The sequence below is a fragment of the Cetorhinus maximus genome, chromosome 1 (genome assembly GCF_964194155.1).
Source record: "Cetorhinus maximus chromosome 1, sCetMax3.hap1.1, whole genome shotgun sequence".
Classification (NCBI taxonomy): domain Eukaryota; kingdom Metazoa; phylum Chordata; class Chondrichthyes; order Lamniformes; family Cetorhinidae; genus Cetorhinus; species Cetorhinus maximus.
The window spans coordinates 231,050,992-231,067,803 of NC_135879.1; the positions used below are offsets into that span (position 1 = coordinate 231,050,992).

The window sequence follows — 16,812 nt, forward strand, 5'->3', positions numbered from 1 at the left end:
GCCATATCCCCATTTCATTGCCTATTTAGTTATCATAGCTCAATGAACTTGTCCAATGTGATGAGCCACACAGAGCATGAAGGCCCCAGGTTTGATCCCCAACCTGTATAAGTCAGTTGATATCAGATAATACACAAGGCTCTACAATTGACTTCAGCCAGCCTAAATATTGTCCATCACTAGCCAGCGGCAGCTTCTGGAAATACTCGTGCATGGATGCAAAGCAAGGGCAGGATTTGGATCAGCCATTTTGCCTCTCTGGTTTAATACCTTGCCAAGGGTCAAACAATAAGCGGCCAACAGTGCAAGGCACTGGGCTGCAATCTGCACAAATGGAGTCATAACCAGCAAAGAACTGATTCCTTCAGAAGAGAACAGGAGGGAAAAAAATCTCAGAAAAAGATATAGGCAAGCTTGAAGAGTGGTCATGTTACTGGACCCGTAACCTAGAAGTCTAGACTTTAGTTTGAGAATTTGAATCCAGCTTTGAAAATCTGGAAATAAAAATTGTCCCAATAACAGAAACTACTAAAACACTAAAAACTCAGCTGGTTCATTGCTGCCCTCTAAGGATTGAAAGCTACAGTCTTCAATTTGACTCCAGGTCCACACCAACATGGTTGACTCTTAACTGCTCCCTGAAGAAAGCAAGTCACACAGGTGTATCGAACAAATGCGTGTTTTGAATGGTGTTGGTTCATTGCCAACGCCTTGCATTAAAGAAAAGCTGCAAGCTAACTTTCCGCTTTCCTCTTCTGAAAGTGCTGATTCTTTTTGGGGTGCAGTTCCATTAATCTCAGATATTTACAACAGCGCCTAAACAGAACCTAGGCCAATCAACTCTGGCAGGCACCTCGATCTGAACTCAATCCTGCCCTCAACTGAAGACAACAAACATGTGGAATCAGAACAGAAACCCAGACTAATAATTTCTCCTACTTAACCCAGGGCAAAGGTCTCAACTTGAAGCACCCCAATGCCTGACTGAATGTTCCAATTCAACAAGGAATCAAACTTCTCCTGTCTGTACAGCCCAGTTAGACACGGGGAACGTTAATAAATTGCGAGATTTATTTTGATATTTGAAACTTAATGGAGAAATTTAATTAATCTAACCACTACCCAGTGACCACTGCTAGAAAGTGTCCATATGTGGATGTCAGGCAACAGCAGGATTCGACTCATTCTAATGCTCATCATGTTGAATAAGTTCCTGCCATCTACTGGCCTTGGACATGAAAGATACCCTCCTGAACTAGGTATCAGAAGACTGCTGATGCCTGTGAAACCATATTCTGCAGGAGTCCATAGCCTTCAAGAGAGCAGAGAAAATAGTTGGGCTAGAGAACTCATACAGAATAACTGGCCAAGAGGCACAATTATGTGGAGAGAACATTTCAATAGAAAACCTCCAAGAGAACTGCAGTTCACACCTATCACCCTCCACCCTCACTAACCTATTTTATCTCCTAGTTGCTTCAAGTCCCAAATTTAAAATGCTTGTATAAAAGCAAAATACTGCAGACGTTGGGAATCTGAAATAAAAATAAAATTCCGAAGAAGGGTCAGATTCGACTTGAAACATTAACTGCTTCTCTCTCCACAGATGCGGTCAGACCTGCTGAGTTTTTCCAGCACTTTTCTGTTTTTATTTAAACGCTTGTACTTGTCTTCAAGGACCTCCATGTCCCTCCCCTCCTGATCCTCATTACCTCCAACTCCACAACATGCCCCCAAAGATTTCTGTTATACTGACTCCCATCGTCTTATAGGTTCCTTACTTCCTGTCATTGGCAACTTTGCCCTCAGCTTCTTGTATCCCACGTGATGGCTTTCCCTCCTATATCCTACCAGCCTCTCCATTTTCCCTTATTTTCTTTATGAGGGTCTCATTGACCAAAGGTAAAAGCAAATTACTGCGGATGCTGGAAATCTGAAACAAAAACCGAAAATGCTGGAAAAACTCAGCAGGTCTGGCAGCATCTGTGGAGGGAGAAACAGAGTTAAAGTTTTGCGTCTGTATGACCCTTTTTCAGAGCTGAAGTGAAGAGGAACTGTGATGAAATCTATGCTGTTTAAGGGGGTGGGCCAGGCAGAGTTGGATAGAAGGCCAGCGATAGGTGGGGACAAAGGAGAGATTGACAATGATGTCATGAACTAAAGGACAAAGGGAGTGTTAATGGTCATGGTTAGTGCTAAAAAAGGTGCTGATTGTGGCGTGATGGTAAGAAAGCAGAATGTGATAATAGCAGAACAAGGGTAGCATAAGTGTCTCTTCCCACCTAAGTCTACGATTCCTCTGATGCCCTACGTCATATCAACAACTTCCAGCTGCTTGACCCTAATTGCCCCCTCTTCACCATGGACGTCCAATCCCTCTTTCTATCCATCCCCCACCAGGATGGTCTGAGGGCTCTCCGCTTCTTCCTTCAACAGAGGTCTGAACGATCACCATCCACCACCACTCTCTTCCACCTGTCTGAACTTGTTCTCTCACTGAACAATTTCTCTTTAAACTTGTCTCACTTCCTCCAAATAAAAGGTGTGCCTATGGGTACCCGCATGGGCCCCAGTTATGCCTGTCTCTTTATGGGGTGTGTGGAACATTCTTTGTTCCAGTCCTATTCTGGCCCCCTCCCACAACTCTTTTTTTCAGTACATCGGTGCTGCTTCATGCTCTCGTCTGGACCTGGAAAAATTTATCAATTTCACTTCCAATTTCCACCACCCCACCACCTTCATATGGTTCATCTCCGACACTTCCCTTCCCTTCCTTGGCTTCTCGGACTCTATTTCTAGTGATAGACTGTCCACCAATATTCATTACAATCCCACCGACTCCCACAGCTACCTCGACTACAGCTCCTCACACCCTGCCTCCTGTAAGGACGCCATCCCATTCTCTCAGTTCCTTCGCCTCCAAAACGGCGCTTCTGGCATGTCTTCCTTCTTCTTTAACCGAGGTTTGCCCCCAACTGTGGTTGACAGGGCCCTCAGCCATGTCCGACCCATCTCCCGCACCTCTGCCCTCACACCTTCTCCTCCCTCCCAGAACCATGATAGGGTCCCTCTTGTCCTCACTTTTCACCCTCCCAGCCTCCACGTTCAAAGGATCATCCTCCACCAATTCCACCAACCTCAGCATGATGCCACCACCAAACATGTTCCCCTCACCCCCGTCAGCATTCCGCAGGGACCGGTCCCTCCTCCATCACCCTCAACATCTCATCCCCTTCCCATTCAATCACAGAAAGTGCAACGCCTGCCCCATTACCTCTTCCCTCCTCACCATCCAAGGGCCCAAACACTCCTTTCAGGTGAAGCAGCGCTTCACTTGCACCTCCTTCAATTTGGTCTAATGCATTCGCTGCTCCCAATGTGGTCTCCTCTACATTGGGGAGACCAAATGCAGACTGGGTGACCAATTTGCAGAACGTCTCCAGTCTGTCCGCAAGCATGACCCAGGCCTTCCAGTCGCTTGCCATTTCAACACACCAGCCTGCTCCCATGCCATCGTTGGCCTGCTGCAATGTTCCAGTGAAGCCCAACTCAAACTGGAGGAACAGCACCTCATCTTCCGATTAGGCTTCCGGACTTAACATTGAGTTCAACAACTTCAGACCACGAACTCTCTCATCCATCCTCGCCCCCTTTTTTTAATCTCCATTTTTTTTACACTTTTTTTTTAATCCACTTTTTTAATTTTATTCATTTATCTGTGGTTTTATCCCCTTTTTTACCCCCCTTTCTATCCCATTTTCTATCCATTTTTTTCCCCATCACCGCTCCCTCCCCCACACCCATCCCGTCCAGGGCCATCTGTTTCTTGTTCCAAGCTGGTCTTTCACACAATGCTACCCTTGTTCTGCTATTATCACATTCTGCCTTCTTACCTCTGTGCCACTATCAGGGCCTTTTTTAGCACTAACCACAACCATTAACACTCCCTTTGTCCTTAAGGTCATGACATTTTTGTCAATCCCTCCTTTGTCCCCACCTATCACCGGTCTTCTATCCAGCTGCACCAGCCCCACCCAGCTTAAACAATATAAATTTCATCACAGTTCCTCTTCTCTTCAGCTCTGAAGAAGGGTCATACGGACTCGAAACTTTAACTCTGTTTCTCTCTCCACAGATGCTGCCAGACCTGCTGAGTTTTTCCAGCATTTTCTGTTTTTGCCTCATTGGCCCAATCTTTGCTCACCCTTCTTATTCTCTCCTTTGGCTCAGCACCTGTTTGCCTCACACCTCTTGATGACATTTTTCTAGATTAAATACATAATCAAATTGTTGTTGAAGCTGTCCCCATTGCACATCACAGTGCCAAAAATCCTAGAGAGAGAAAGAAGCCAATTTATATCCGGTACTTACCAATTCGTCCTTTCATATGGATGTGTCCAGGCATGATTCCAATTTTACACTCTCCAGGCTTAAAAAGAATAAATTAATTCAAGGGAGTAAGCCATGTCACAGTTTGAATGCAACAATCAAATAAGCAAAATACAAAGAGGAGGCATAAAAATAAAAGCTTTTAACAATTTACTTCAAGCAAACAAACAAGCCAAGAAAAAAAGGAAAAGACAAGTAAAATCAATGTTAGCTGTTCAAACTAAGGTAACTATGAGATTATATATGACAATCAGCTATTGAGGCATTCTTGACTAAACAGTACACTACTACAACAGACCAGACAGGAGAAACAGTGCACGTTTGGTCTTAACACATTACATTTGTTTCTTTTTCCCATGGGTAATGCTGGCAAGGCTGTATTTATTTGCTCATTCTTAGTTGCTCCGAGAGAATCAAGAATCAACAACCTATGGTCAGGTTCCAGTCATGTGTAAGCCAAGCAGGATCAGAGAAGCAAGTTTCCTTCCCTGAGCCGGTTGGGTTTCCAAAAATGCCAATCTGGCAGCTTTCACGATCATTTTTTCTAGTACTTGTCCACAAATCACCAACTTTATTGAATCCAAGTTCACAGCTGACCATTGTGAAATTTGAATGCACAACCACTAGGATACCTATCCAGCCCACTCATTGAACCATTTAGCTCAGGCATCAGTATTCATCAGTAGCTCAAAATAGGCATAGAATCAGCCACTTTCTGCTCTCAATTGCAATGTAATAATGCTGTCTGGAAAAGTTTTATGTTGTATGTCAGATGAAGCAATTTTGATGAAATGCTGACAATCTGAAACATAACTCCATTTCTCACTCCACAGACGCTGCCAGTGCAAATGCTGGTATTTCCAGCATTTTCTGTTTATATTTCAGATTTCTGGCATCCACAGTATTTTGCTTTTGTACGGGGGTAACTTCTGGTTTGACTGTGATGCACTTGTGGTCAAATAGTCAGCCAGCCAGCATATAACTCAAAAATGAAGAAAAATAACTCTGGCAACGTATCATGGTCATGGTGGATTCTTCATAATTAGAAAAATCAGGGGATAAGAAACTATCCTATATAAAGCTGCAGAAGTATGTACGTTAGGTTTGAGTGTCTGCAATTTAGCTCACAATGGACTTTACTATATTCTTTCCCCTTAATCTAACTTCAGGTTTTATTATCCTTGAAGGGTGAAGCAGTATCTTACAACAAGATAAACACACAGTCAACATAAACTTACCAGTTAAACTAAAATGATACAAATCACTTTACTCAAGACGCTTACATTTATTACTCCTGGGCAGTTCGGGCCAATGAGACGAGTCTTACTCTGGCGAAGGAGTCGATGTTTCACCCGTACCATGTCCTGCTGTGGGATTCCTTCCGTGATGCAAACCACCAGTGGGATCTCTGCTTCAATCGACTCAAAGATGGCAGCAGCAGCGAATGGGGGGGGTACGTAGATAACAGATGCATCAGCTCCTGTGCTTTCTTTGGCCTTTAAAGAAACAAGAGATTATTCTTTGCAGGGCTTTGGGTAGTTAACTCTTTCTCTTCTCATGCTGTAGCAAACAGAAGGATACAGGGTTTTCACCTGAGATGGCTGACGTACTGAGCTCCCCTTAGCAAACACGGCATAAAAGGAGCCTCATGAGAAAAAAAATAAGAGGAACAATCCAGCCTTGGTCACTTTAGTACACATCTTAACTACTAACTGAAGAACTGGTTAGCATCCGGCATTTGTAGCTGGGAAGCTTACATATGATACAATGGGGCTGTAGAGGACAACATAAACAAAAACAAGCCTCTCACTGTAATATTTCAGTGCATAGTGATCCACAATTAAATATATGCATAAACTATATAATTACATTCAAGTAAAACAAAACTGTTTTTAAAATGTTAGTTAAAAAGAGCATGCACCATGGTGAGACTAATGAAAACCATAAAGTCACACTGCTGAAACCTTTATCATTGTCTTTGTCACCTCCAGAATCAACTATTTCAATATTTACCTGACCGGCCTCACATCCTTCGCCTTCCATGAACTTTAGCTCAAACAAAGCTTTTACTGCACGTAATCTATCCCTCACCAAAAGTTCCACTCACCCATCACCGCTGCCCTCCTCGGTGCTTCAATGCCTCCAACTTGGAATTCTATTTTTGCGGTTAAGCTCCTTCCTATCATTAACTTCCACCAGCCCTACAACCTTTCCCCACCTCTTCCAAGAGCTCTCCATTCCTGACTCTGGCCTTTTGCCCATCTCCCCAGCCTTTGCCCCACTACAACAGATGAGTCTTCATTCATTTAGGCCCAATGTTCTGGAATTTTTTACCTAACTGCCCTGCATCCCATAGCATTTCCTCCTGTGACACCATTGTCCCATACTCCTTTGGTGCTTATGTACACGCGCTGCTGTGATGTCAGCTCATGTCTGCCTAGAGTTGGACCAGAGCCAAGGAGAAATGAGGTGCACAAGGGAAGAACTCTGGAGCAGAGGCTTGGTGCTGGGACTCAGTGAATTTTTACTTGCTGGAGAATAATTAAGCTAAGGACCTAAAGGTGTGGGGGGGGCTGGGTCTAGGACTGAGTGATCAGGGAAGTAATGGCATAGCCAGAGTGACGCTCACTCAGGGATTCAGGCAGTGCTTGGCGAGGGGACCACCTGGTGACAGGTTCAAGTCATGGCTGGGTGGTGTGGAGTCCGGGGTCCTGGAGCTCCCTGCAGCCCCCAGTGGATGAGGAGGGAGGTCCAGCAGGCTCAAGGCAGCAGGGAGGGGTTCGGCAGGTCTGTGGGAGTGGGGGTGATTTCAGCAGAACATCAAATCCAAGGAGGGGATCCAGCAAGCGCCGGATGGGTGAAAGAGGGGGGGTCTGGTCAGCTGATTTGGTGTGGGAGGGGCTGAGTTGGGAAGAGGGCTTCTGCGTGAGCAAGGGAAGGGGTTTGTGGAGAGGGCCTTCTAAGTGAGCTGGGGGAAGGGGTGCTAGGGGAGAGGAGTTTCGGAGTCTGTCAGGGCAGTTGGGCAGACATGTACGCACATTTTTCTGGGGTGCAGCAAGGAGCTTTGAGGGAGCAGCATGCACAGCATTGGCAGGGTCGAGGAGGTTGAATGTAAAGAATTTTATACATGTAATGGTCTCATCAGCTCCCCCAGTCAACAGTCCCACCCGCCACCACCTCCCCTGATGTGTTCCTTATTTTTCCCCCCCCCAGAGTTGGTCATCTTGGGCTGAAGTTTTATAGACAAAAACCCTGTGCAGTATGGAGTTATTGGAAACACAGCATGATCTGTTTAAGAGCTTGAGGAGGCAATGAGGTAATCACAGATATATTCCAAAAGCAGTTCAAGGCGGATTCTAAACTTTTTAGAAAGCTCAGGACTTTGTACCAATTCCATATTCTTTTTAAGCAATTCCCACTTGTCCTGTAAGCTTCATCACGTTTGAAGTGTAGAAATTATTTGCTTGGAGAAATTTGCTACACATTACAAATGCCTAATTGACTCTTTTACATTCGTATACTTTTTTTGTTACATTAAAACAGGGAAGGATTCTCCTTTAGCGAGAAGCCACCATTGAAATCATTAAACCGACTGCATTTACCTCTTTAACTGAATTGAAGACAGGCAAATTCAAGTGGCTTCTACCCCCTTTCCCTGGTGACACTCCTCCTACTAGATTAGTGCCATATTCCAAAGCCTGCTGGCTGTGGAATGTTCCCTGGAATATGCAATAAATGAAAAGAGAAAAAAAAGTTATTAAATTAACATTCAAATATACTCAACAGAACCGCACTTTTATTAAAAGTCCAACTTTGTCTCCTCCAGTACCTTATGCAAACAACCTGATTCACCTGCGAGCCACGAGTGAGTACCTATATATTACTTTACTAATTGACTGGGGAGTGATCTCACAGCCCAGCACGATCCTGTCAATCACACACATGCGCTTTCTAGCAGAGGTCACTGGAGAGCAACCAGGTGTGGAAGTCGTGTCCGATTTTATATCCGGCCTAAGTTGAGGTAAATTATACTGCACCAACTGCTCCCTGGGCTAATAGCAACAAATTCAGAACAGACTGGGAGGGGCAGAGCAGGGTGCAAATAAAACTGGGAACTTGTTTTTCTGCTTGACCACTTAAAACAGGACTTTCAGAGCTTTGCAAAATAGACAAGGGCTTAGAAACTATGGTGACTATCAGAGCACCGAGTCCAGTATTCGTGCCAGTGCGTCACAATAGCAATTAGGGTATAAACAAAGTTTCAACAGAGCTTCCCATAAAAAATAACAAAGAATACAGGAAAAGTAATTTAAATCCCTGAACCCCCCCACTATCAACATCCTGGGATTACCACTGACCAGAAACTGAACTGGACTAGCCATATAAACACTGTGGCTACAAGAGCAGGTCAGAGGCTAGGAATCCTGCGACAAGTAATTCACCTCCTGACTCTTCAAAGCCTGCCCGCCATCTACAAGGCACAAGTCAGGAGTCTAATGGAATATTCCCCACTTGCCTGGATGAGTGCAGCTCCCACAACACAAGCAGCTTGACACCGTCCAGGACAAAGCAGCCCGCTTGGTTGCCACCACATCCACAAACATTCACTCCCTCCACCACTGACGCACTGTAGCAGCAGTGTGTCCCATCTACAAGATGCACTGCAGGAACTCACCAAGGCTCCTTAGACAGCACCTTCCAAACACATGACCACTAACATCTAGAAGGGCAAGGGCAGCAGATAGATGGGAACACCACCACCTGGAAGTTCCTCCCCTAGTCACTCACCGTCCTGACTTGGAAATATATCATCGTTCCTTCACTGTCGCTGGGTCAAAATCCTAGAACTCCCTTCCTAACAGCATTGTGAGTGTACCTACACCACAGGGACTGCAGCGGTTCAAGAAAGCAGCTCACCACCACCTTCTGAAGGGCAACTTGAGATGGGCAATAAATGCTGGCCCAGCCAGCGAAGCCCATATCCCATGAATGAATTTAAAATAAATACATGTTTCAGGTATAATCCCCAGCCTAATTTTTCTTTACTCTTTCATGAGATGCGGGTGTCACTAACAAGGTCAGCCAGCATTTGTTGCCCATCTCTAACTTCCCTTGAACTGAGTGGCTTGCGAAACCATTTCAGGGGGCAGTTTAGAGTCAACCACTTTACTGTGGCTCTGGGGTTACACGTAGGCCATATCAGGTAAGGGCGGCAGATTTTCTTTCCCAAAGGACATTAGCGACCAGATGGGTTTTTACAACTATTACTGAGGCTAGTTTTATATTCCAAATTTCTTAATTAATATCCAGCTTTCGTGGTAGGATCTGAACCCATGTTCCCAGAGCATTAGTCTGGGCCTCTGGATTACTAGTCCAGTGCCATTACCACTACACGACCATCTCCCCTAATTTGAGGTTGATTATCTAAATAAGGAATGGTGCAATTAGCTTTAGTGCCCTCTTCAATGAGGGCCAAAAGTTCTCATTTAACATTAAAGAGAAAGCACTTATAAAACCATACTGTAGCCACTGACAGTGCCTGGAGAAGGTGCTAGCATGCACAAAACCATGCCTCAGCAAGAAATGGTGCTTTCACAAGAGGGGTTACTGGCAGTGGAACCGTTCACTCTTGTTTTTCTCTCCACCGATGCTGCCTGACCTACTGATTATTTCCAGCATTTTCTATTTTTATTTTCAGATTTCTAGCATCTGCAGTATTTTATGAGGCTATGCTGGAACTGTATAAAGCACTAGTTAGGCCCCAGCTAGGGTACTGCATACTGTTCTGGTTACCTTATTAAAGGAAGGATGTGATTACATTGGAAAAGGTATAGAGGAGATAAAGTAGATAGTGCCCTTACCAGAGAGGTCAATAGCCAGGGGTCATAGATGTAAAGTAATTGATAGAAGGATCAGAGTGGAGCACCAGACAATGGGTGATCTGGAACCCACTGTCTCAAAAGGGTGGTAGAGGCAGAACCTCTCTTCACATTTAAAAAATACTTGGATATGCACTTGAAGTTCCTACAGGGCTATGGACCACGAGATGGAAAGTGGGATTAGGCTGAACAGCTCTTTTCTGGTTAGCAAAGACACAATGGGTTGAACAGCCTCTTTCTGTGCCTTAAATTTCTACCATTCTATTAACGCATCAACCTTCGCTCAGCGGTAGCGCTCTCTCCTGCAATGAGAAGGTTATGGGCTCGCACCCATTGAAAGGACTCGAGAATATAATCCGGGTTGGCAATCCAATGTACTGCTGAATCGAGGTAAACCTTAATTTCAGAGGAATCAATTTGCACTGAGCCTATGGCAGCTCGTTGTTGTGAAAACACGACTACTCTGCGCTGATGGTCCAAAGATGATGCAATCTTGCATGCCAAGTGTCAAAATCAGAATTGTAAATAAGAAATAAAAGCTGAAAAGTTAAACACTAAGTTTAGACAGATGGAATGCAAACAAGACGCACCTGCTTCCCAGTAAAACCCTGGCAAATGACTTTTGTTGCTTTGTCTATGTAGAGGTTTTGCCTTGAGCCGGTGTAGCAGTGTCTCACGCCGCTCCGCTCCACTGCAACTAACAAAAGGCCAATGTTAGCAACACAAGTCTGCTTCTGCACTGATGTATCACATGCTGTACTGACTCAAGGAGGTCCAGTGGCAAAGTGTCAACCCACACAAGAACAATGACATACAAAACAAGACCTTCTGGTTACATCCAGCCTTCCTCACATAATCAAGTGATGCCTTGTGCATCACGATACATATACACTCTGCCCCAGTTGAAACTACATGATTTCCTGGGAGAGGCAATAAACTACATTAAAAACCCAGGCCAATTTTGCAGAGTAATTCGGGGAAATTCCTCTCAGATTTTACACCACCAACCCCCAACCCCCACCTCCGACACCACCACCAGACAATCAAAATTAGTCCAGGGCATCACCCGGGCTCTGATAATTTAATGCACAAGGTGATGATCTCCGTCTTAAGTGAGGTCTATCTCTCACTTGAAGTTCTTTATAAACTCGCCCATCTTAATAAGGTAGAATGATGAAAGAAACTTAATAATTAACACACCAAAGAAATTAGCTATGAAATTTTGTTACACAATGCAGATATCATCGAAACAAATAATCCCCAATGGGGATAGGTGCACATTTCCATTATTAACACAAGATGAACAGCTAAACTTAATGCGCAGGTGCAAAGAGTGCAAAATTGCTCTGGCCACCAAAACTAGTCATGTTTCAATGTTCCATCTTCATAAGCTTTGCATGAGAAATGTTGAAGGTACATGAATTTGTCAAAGAAACTTAGGGACAAAAAGCATTTGCTAGCTGTTAAATACACATTTAGAACAAAGAAAAGTACAGCACAGGAACAGGCCCTTCGGCCCTCCAAGCCTGCGCCGATCATATTGCCCATCAACTAAAACATTTTGCATTTATATAGCACCTTTCATGTAGTAAACCATCCTAAGGCACTTCATCGTCAAACAAAATTTGACAATAGGATAAGTGTTCATTGGCTACTTCCCCTGGCTGGAGAGTTTAGAAATTGGAGTTGGAGTCTCAGGACAAGGGGTCAGCCATTTAGGGCTGAGGTGAGGAAAAATTTCTTCAGAGGGTTGTGAATCTTTGGAATTCTCAACCCCAGAGGGCTGTGGAATTATTATTTGTTGAATATGTTCAAGACAGAAACTGACAGATTTTGGGGCACTATGGTAATGAAAAGGAAATGGGGAAAGGGTGGGACAGTGGAGTTGATGTAAAAGTTCAGTCATGATCTTACTGAATGGTGGAGCAGGCTCAAGGCATCTTATGGTCCATTCCTGCTCCTATTTCTTACATTTTTGAGATCCACATAAAGAGATATTAGGATACCTGGCTAAAAGCTTGGCCAAAGAGGTTTTAAGGAGTGCCTTAAAAAAAAGAGGTAGAGAGATTTAAGGCATGATGGCTGAAGGCATAGCTGCCAACAGCACAGCATTGCGCAAGAGGCCAGAATTGGAACAGTGCAAAGGTCTCAGAGGGCTGTAAATCTGGAGGAGATTACAGAGATAGGCAAGGCCATGGAGGGATTTGTAAACAAGGATGAGAATTTTAAAATAGAAGTGACTTTTAACACCTGTTCCAACACTCTGGGAAGGATATGTCATTTATAACGTGGTAACTTTAGATCAGTGTTCCTCACTTTCTGTCAAGGGGCACAATTCCAAGGGTAGTACGACTGAGAAAATGTCATTGAATCTACTGAAGTCTATGCCTTCCTGGTAATCAACTCTCAGTTTACAACCTTACTGCTTGATCATTAATGTCTGTCACTACTACCCCACCTGGTACATTACTCAAAAGATCATCCAGGTTTAGAATAAAGAAAATGTTTTTAATATCGGCCTTAATATTAACTTTATTAATGCAAGACTCTGATCTTACTGCCTTAACATGACCTGATATTCTAGGTTCGCTTTATCTACACAAATTAACACCAAGTACTTTAATGTATTCTTCCATACTACCCCTCACTCCTCCCTAACCTCCTCCTCATAGGCTTAAACTTCTTCAGTCCTTCCTCAGACTTCATCCTCTTGGGGGTCATTCTTGTTGCTCTTCTCTTTTCCTCTCCCTTCAGCAGGAGCCATAAGTGGTCATAGACCCCAAATATAGGCTGACCAGTGGGCTAGAAAACCGCAGCAGACTTGTACCTACTGTTCAATTAGCTTTGTTTAATTGTCTAGACATCAACAACAATATTATTCACAGACCCTTTCCTTCCTCAGATCCTGCCTGGCTAACCCTATCCAATTTGTTACATATTCATAGGCACATTTTTCCTTCACAAATATACAATGTACATTGCATCAGTATTCAATTCCACTTGTCGGTACTCTCCCAGTTGCACAAATCCTTCTGCAAATTATTAACTGCAGCCTCCACCTCCACTGTTCTTCCCATTTTAATGATGCAATTTTGATAAGCCTATTACTATTAGTTTCAGCACACAGGTCATTTGTATAGTGTAGAAACAATAGAAGCTTAAGCATTAAAATCTGCAGAAATCCACTCAACATCTCCCCTGACCGTGCTTCACATCTCTCACTAGCACACACTGTTCCCTATTTTTAAACTGACTTTTATCCAATGCCAGGTTCTACCCTTGATTTTCATGGTTTTCTTTTTAATTAAAAGTGTTTTATGCAGAACTTTATACAAAGCTTTGAAAGTCTAAATAAACTACTTCACAGGAATCTCCACCATCTACCCTCTCTGTAAGTCTACTCTGACTGTTTCAAATTATTCCTATGTAGGGACTCATTATTGATGTTAAGCTTAGGAATACCACAAAATGCTGCTCATTATCTGCATCCACCATTCCCCACGCAATGAGTTCCTGTCTTTAATCAGCTGTCAACAAGGTAGTTAGGGATAAAGGGGGAAAATAGCTTTTTTTCATCCTAAGTGTAAATAAGGAGAAGTGTATTTATTCAGAAAATGGAACTTGCTACCACAGGAAGTGGTTGAGGCAAATCGCTTAGGTACTTTCAAAAGGAAACTTGATGAGTGGATGAGGGAAAAGGGAATAGAAAGGTATGCTAAAAGCTGACAGGAAGTAGATGGAATGGGAGACGACCTGTGGAGGGTATAAATATCAGCACAGAGTATTTGGGCTGAGTGACCTGTTTCTGTGCTGTATATTCTATGCTATGACTCTGTAACAGACTGACTTTCAACATGAAAGGTGGCCTAATCCTGCTTTGTAAAAATGTTTCCTGGACTCCTTTTGCTGGACACCAAGGGAAAAAGAACTGAATTCTAATCTCATGAAAATGCCATACAGCTTGACTGACTGCGAACTACTGGGGAGTTGGTGGCATAGTGGTAATGTCACTGGCTGGTAATCCTGAGGCCCAGGTTAATGCTCTGGGGATACAGGTTCAAATCACCTTGGCAGATAGCGGAATTTAAATTCAATTAATAACAAAAATCTGCAATTGAAAGCCAGTTTCAGTAATGATGAGCATGACACTTATCATTGATTGTTATAAAGACCAATCTGGTCACCAAGGTCCTTTAGGGAAGGAAATCTGCCCTCCTTACCCGGTCAAACCTACATGTGACTCCAGACCCATAGCAATGTGGTTAACTCTTAACCGCCCTCTGAAATGACCTAGCAAGACACTCAGTTCACGGGCAATTAAGGATGAGCAACAAATGCCAGCCTTGCCAGTGACGCCCACATCCCATGAAAGAATAAAAAAAGAGAATGGAGGCTCAGATGTACAGTGTCAAGTCTGCGGAGGGTTACACAGGGGTTGACCAACAAATAACTCCCAAGTGATAATGCGAACACCCCGATGCTTCATGCCAATGTGGTCGGGTTATGGATTCATTTACATTAAAATACATTTACCAGTTACACTCTCAAAATCTTTATAAGTTAACATGTTAGGAAATGTAGCACTTCAGTTAGACAGACCAGCAGGTCCCAGCTTCAATAGAGTCTGTGCTAGAGATTCTCAGTAGCTCAAAAAATGCACAGCCCCACACATCAACTGATCTACGTTGGCCAGGAAAGTGCCAAGATTGCTCCCCAGTCTAAGCTAAGTTAACCCATCTCTAGCACAGCAGCAGCTGAAGTGCTATAATTTACAAATGATCCCTCCAGCAAAGTGCATACGTAATTAGAGTCAAGGTTTTAAACATTCTAGAAGAGCACAGGTCACCAAATATGGCAGCACAAGCAGATAAACTGTGCAAAAGGCAAACAGACCTTTGCACAGATACAAAAACAATCTATAGAATACTAAAGCTATCACGCAATACCGAAATTATGCAAGACACTCGGCCCAGTTGAGAGCATTGTGTGCAGTTTTGGGCAGTTTAGAGGAAAGGGGTATGAAAGCAATGGAAAGGTACAGCCCAGATTCACAAGGATGTTGCTGCTAGTATAACCTTAACATTTATGAAGGGAAACTTCCTAAATTGGGTTTCTCTTTCACAGGAGCAGAAAAAATTAAAGAGATTGTCAACATCATTAAGGGATGATGATGAGGTAGGTACTGAAAGATTGCTTTGTTAGTGAGCGTGTACACACTTAAGACAGTCACAAAAACATCTAATAAGAACTTCTCTGCTCAAGCTGCCATTGAAAGAGAACTAGATAATTGCTTGAAAATAAAGGACCATGGAAGGATTCTGGGGATGAGCAGGAAAGTAGGATTAGGTGGTGGTTCATGTGGAGTGTGACATGTGTAATCTTGATGGTGTAATGACTTATTGTGTTATATTTGATGACTCAATTAATCACCACTGAACAACTCATCAACAAAAGCTAATTAGGTGCTCAATGCTCATGCAACATGTCCCAGCAAGAGTCAGCGCCTCAAGGAAGAAAGGGAAAAATATTTTATCGATAAAATGGAATAACACAATTAGATAGCAACTCGGAGCACAGAAACTGGTAAAGACCACTGCAGTCCACCAAGCTGGTCTTATAATTCAAAAAAAATGACTGTACTCTCTCTTTAACATCTTTCAATCACTTCTTTTTAGAAAACATTTTGTGTAATCTGCTGATACCATCTGCATCCACAGTCTCTCTGTGAGAAACGGTTAACTCAAAATTGTCTATTCACCTGGTTACACAGTTTGCAGCCACATCAAACACCACACACTGAGGTCTACAGCCACTGCTGCCTTTGCACTGCGATGGAGTGAGCATGAAGCTGTAGGGAGACCAGGTGAGATGTCAGATCAAAGTGAGGCAGATTAAGACAACACACACACACAATCACCTGGGTAATTTAGAACCGGCACAGCTATGGAAGTACTTCAGGAGTTCTTTAAGCTTATAAAAAGTGGGTTCACTTGTTAATACATTGTGGAGCTGGTAGAAGCCAGAAACTAGGGAACAAGCCTGAGTAAACCCAGGAAGCACAGGCAGCAGACATGGTGTGCCTCCAAAACCAGAACAGTCAACAAAATCAGTGCTGAAGGCACTGGATACTGCAAAGGCCCTGACAACATTCCAAAAAATCTACTGAAAACTTATGCTCCAGAACTAGCTGCGCCCTTAGCCAAGCTGTTCCAAAACAGCAACAACACTGGCATCTACCCGCCAAAGTGGAAAATTGTCCAGGCATATCCTCTACACAAACAGCAGGGCAAATCCAACCTGACCAATTACTGCCCTATCAGTCTACTCTCCATCATCAGTAAAGAAGGGGTCACGACAAAGTCACTAAAAGGGAATGAAACCAAACGGACCACCTGGCACCAACCTAGGCACCAGAAATGACAACAGCAATCTGTCAACCCTGCAAAGTCCTCCTTACTATCCTCACATTGAGCATACCCTCCATCTGGGGGCTAGTGCCAAAATTGGGAGAGCTGTCTCAGACTAGTCTGACATAGTCATCCTC

The 16,812-nt window shown here is 43.6% G+C and overlaps 1 protein-coding gene and 1 long non-coding RNA gene across 3 annotated transcripts in view; one reads left to right on the forward strand and one right to left on the reverse strand.

Moving 5' to 3' along the window:
- LOC144687906 (uncharacterized) overlaps window positions 1-16,812 on the forward strand; it is a 572,568-nt gene that overhangs the window by 360,846 nt on the left and 194,910 nt on the right. The window lies entirely within an intron of this gene.
- suclg1 (succinate-CoA ligase GDP/ADP-forming subunit alph) overlaps window positions 1-16,812 on the reverse strand; it is a 61,049-nt gene that overhangs the window by 26,826 nt on the left and 17,411 nt on the right. For both annotated transcript variants that reach the window (XM_078554461.1, XM_078554452.1), the window contains exons 2-5: window positions 10,859-10,965; window positions 7,992-8,108; window positions 5,673-5,885; window positions 4,372-4,429 (exon numbers count right to left, since the gene is read on the reverse strand). In XM_078554461.1, coding sequence (XP_078410587.1) covers window positions 4,372-4,429; window positions 5,673-5,885; window positions 7,992-8,108; window positions 10,859-10,965 — 495 coding nt within the window. The remainder of the gene's footprint in view (window positions 1-4,371; window positions 4,430-5,672; window positions 5,886-7,991; window positions 8,109-10,858; window positions 10,966-16,812) is intronic.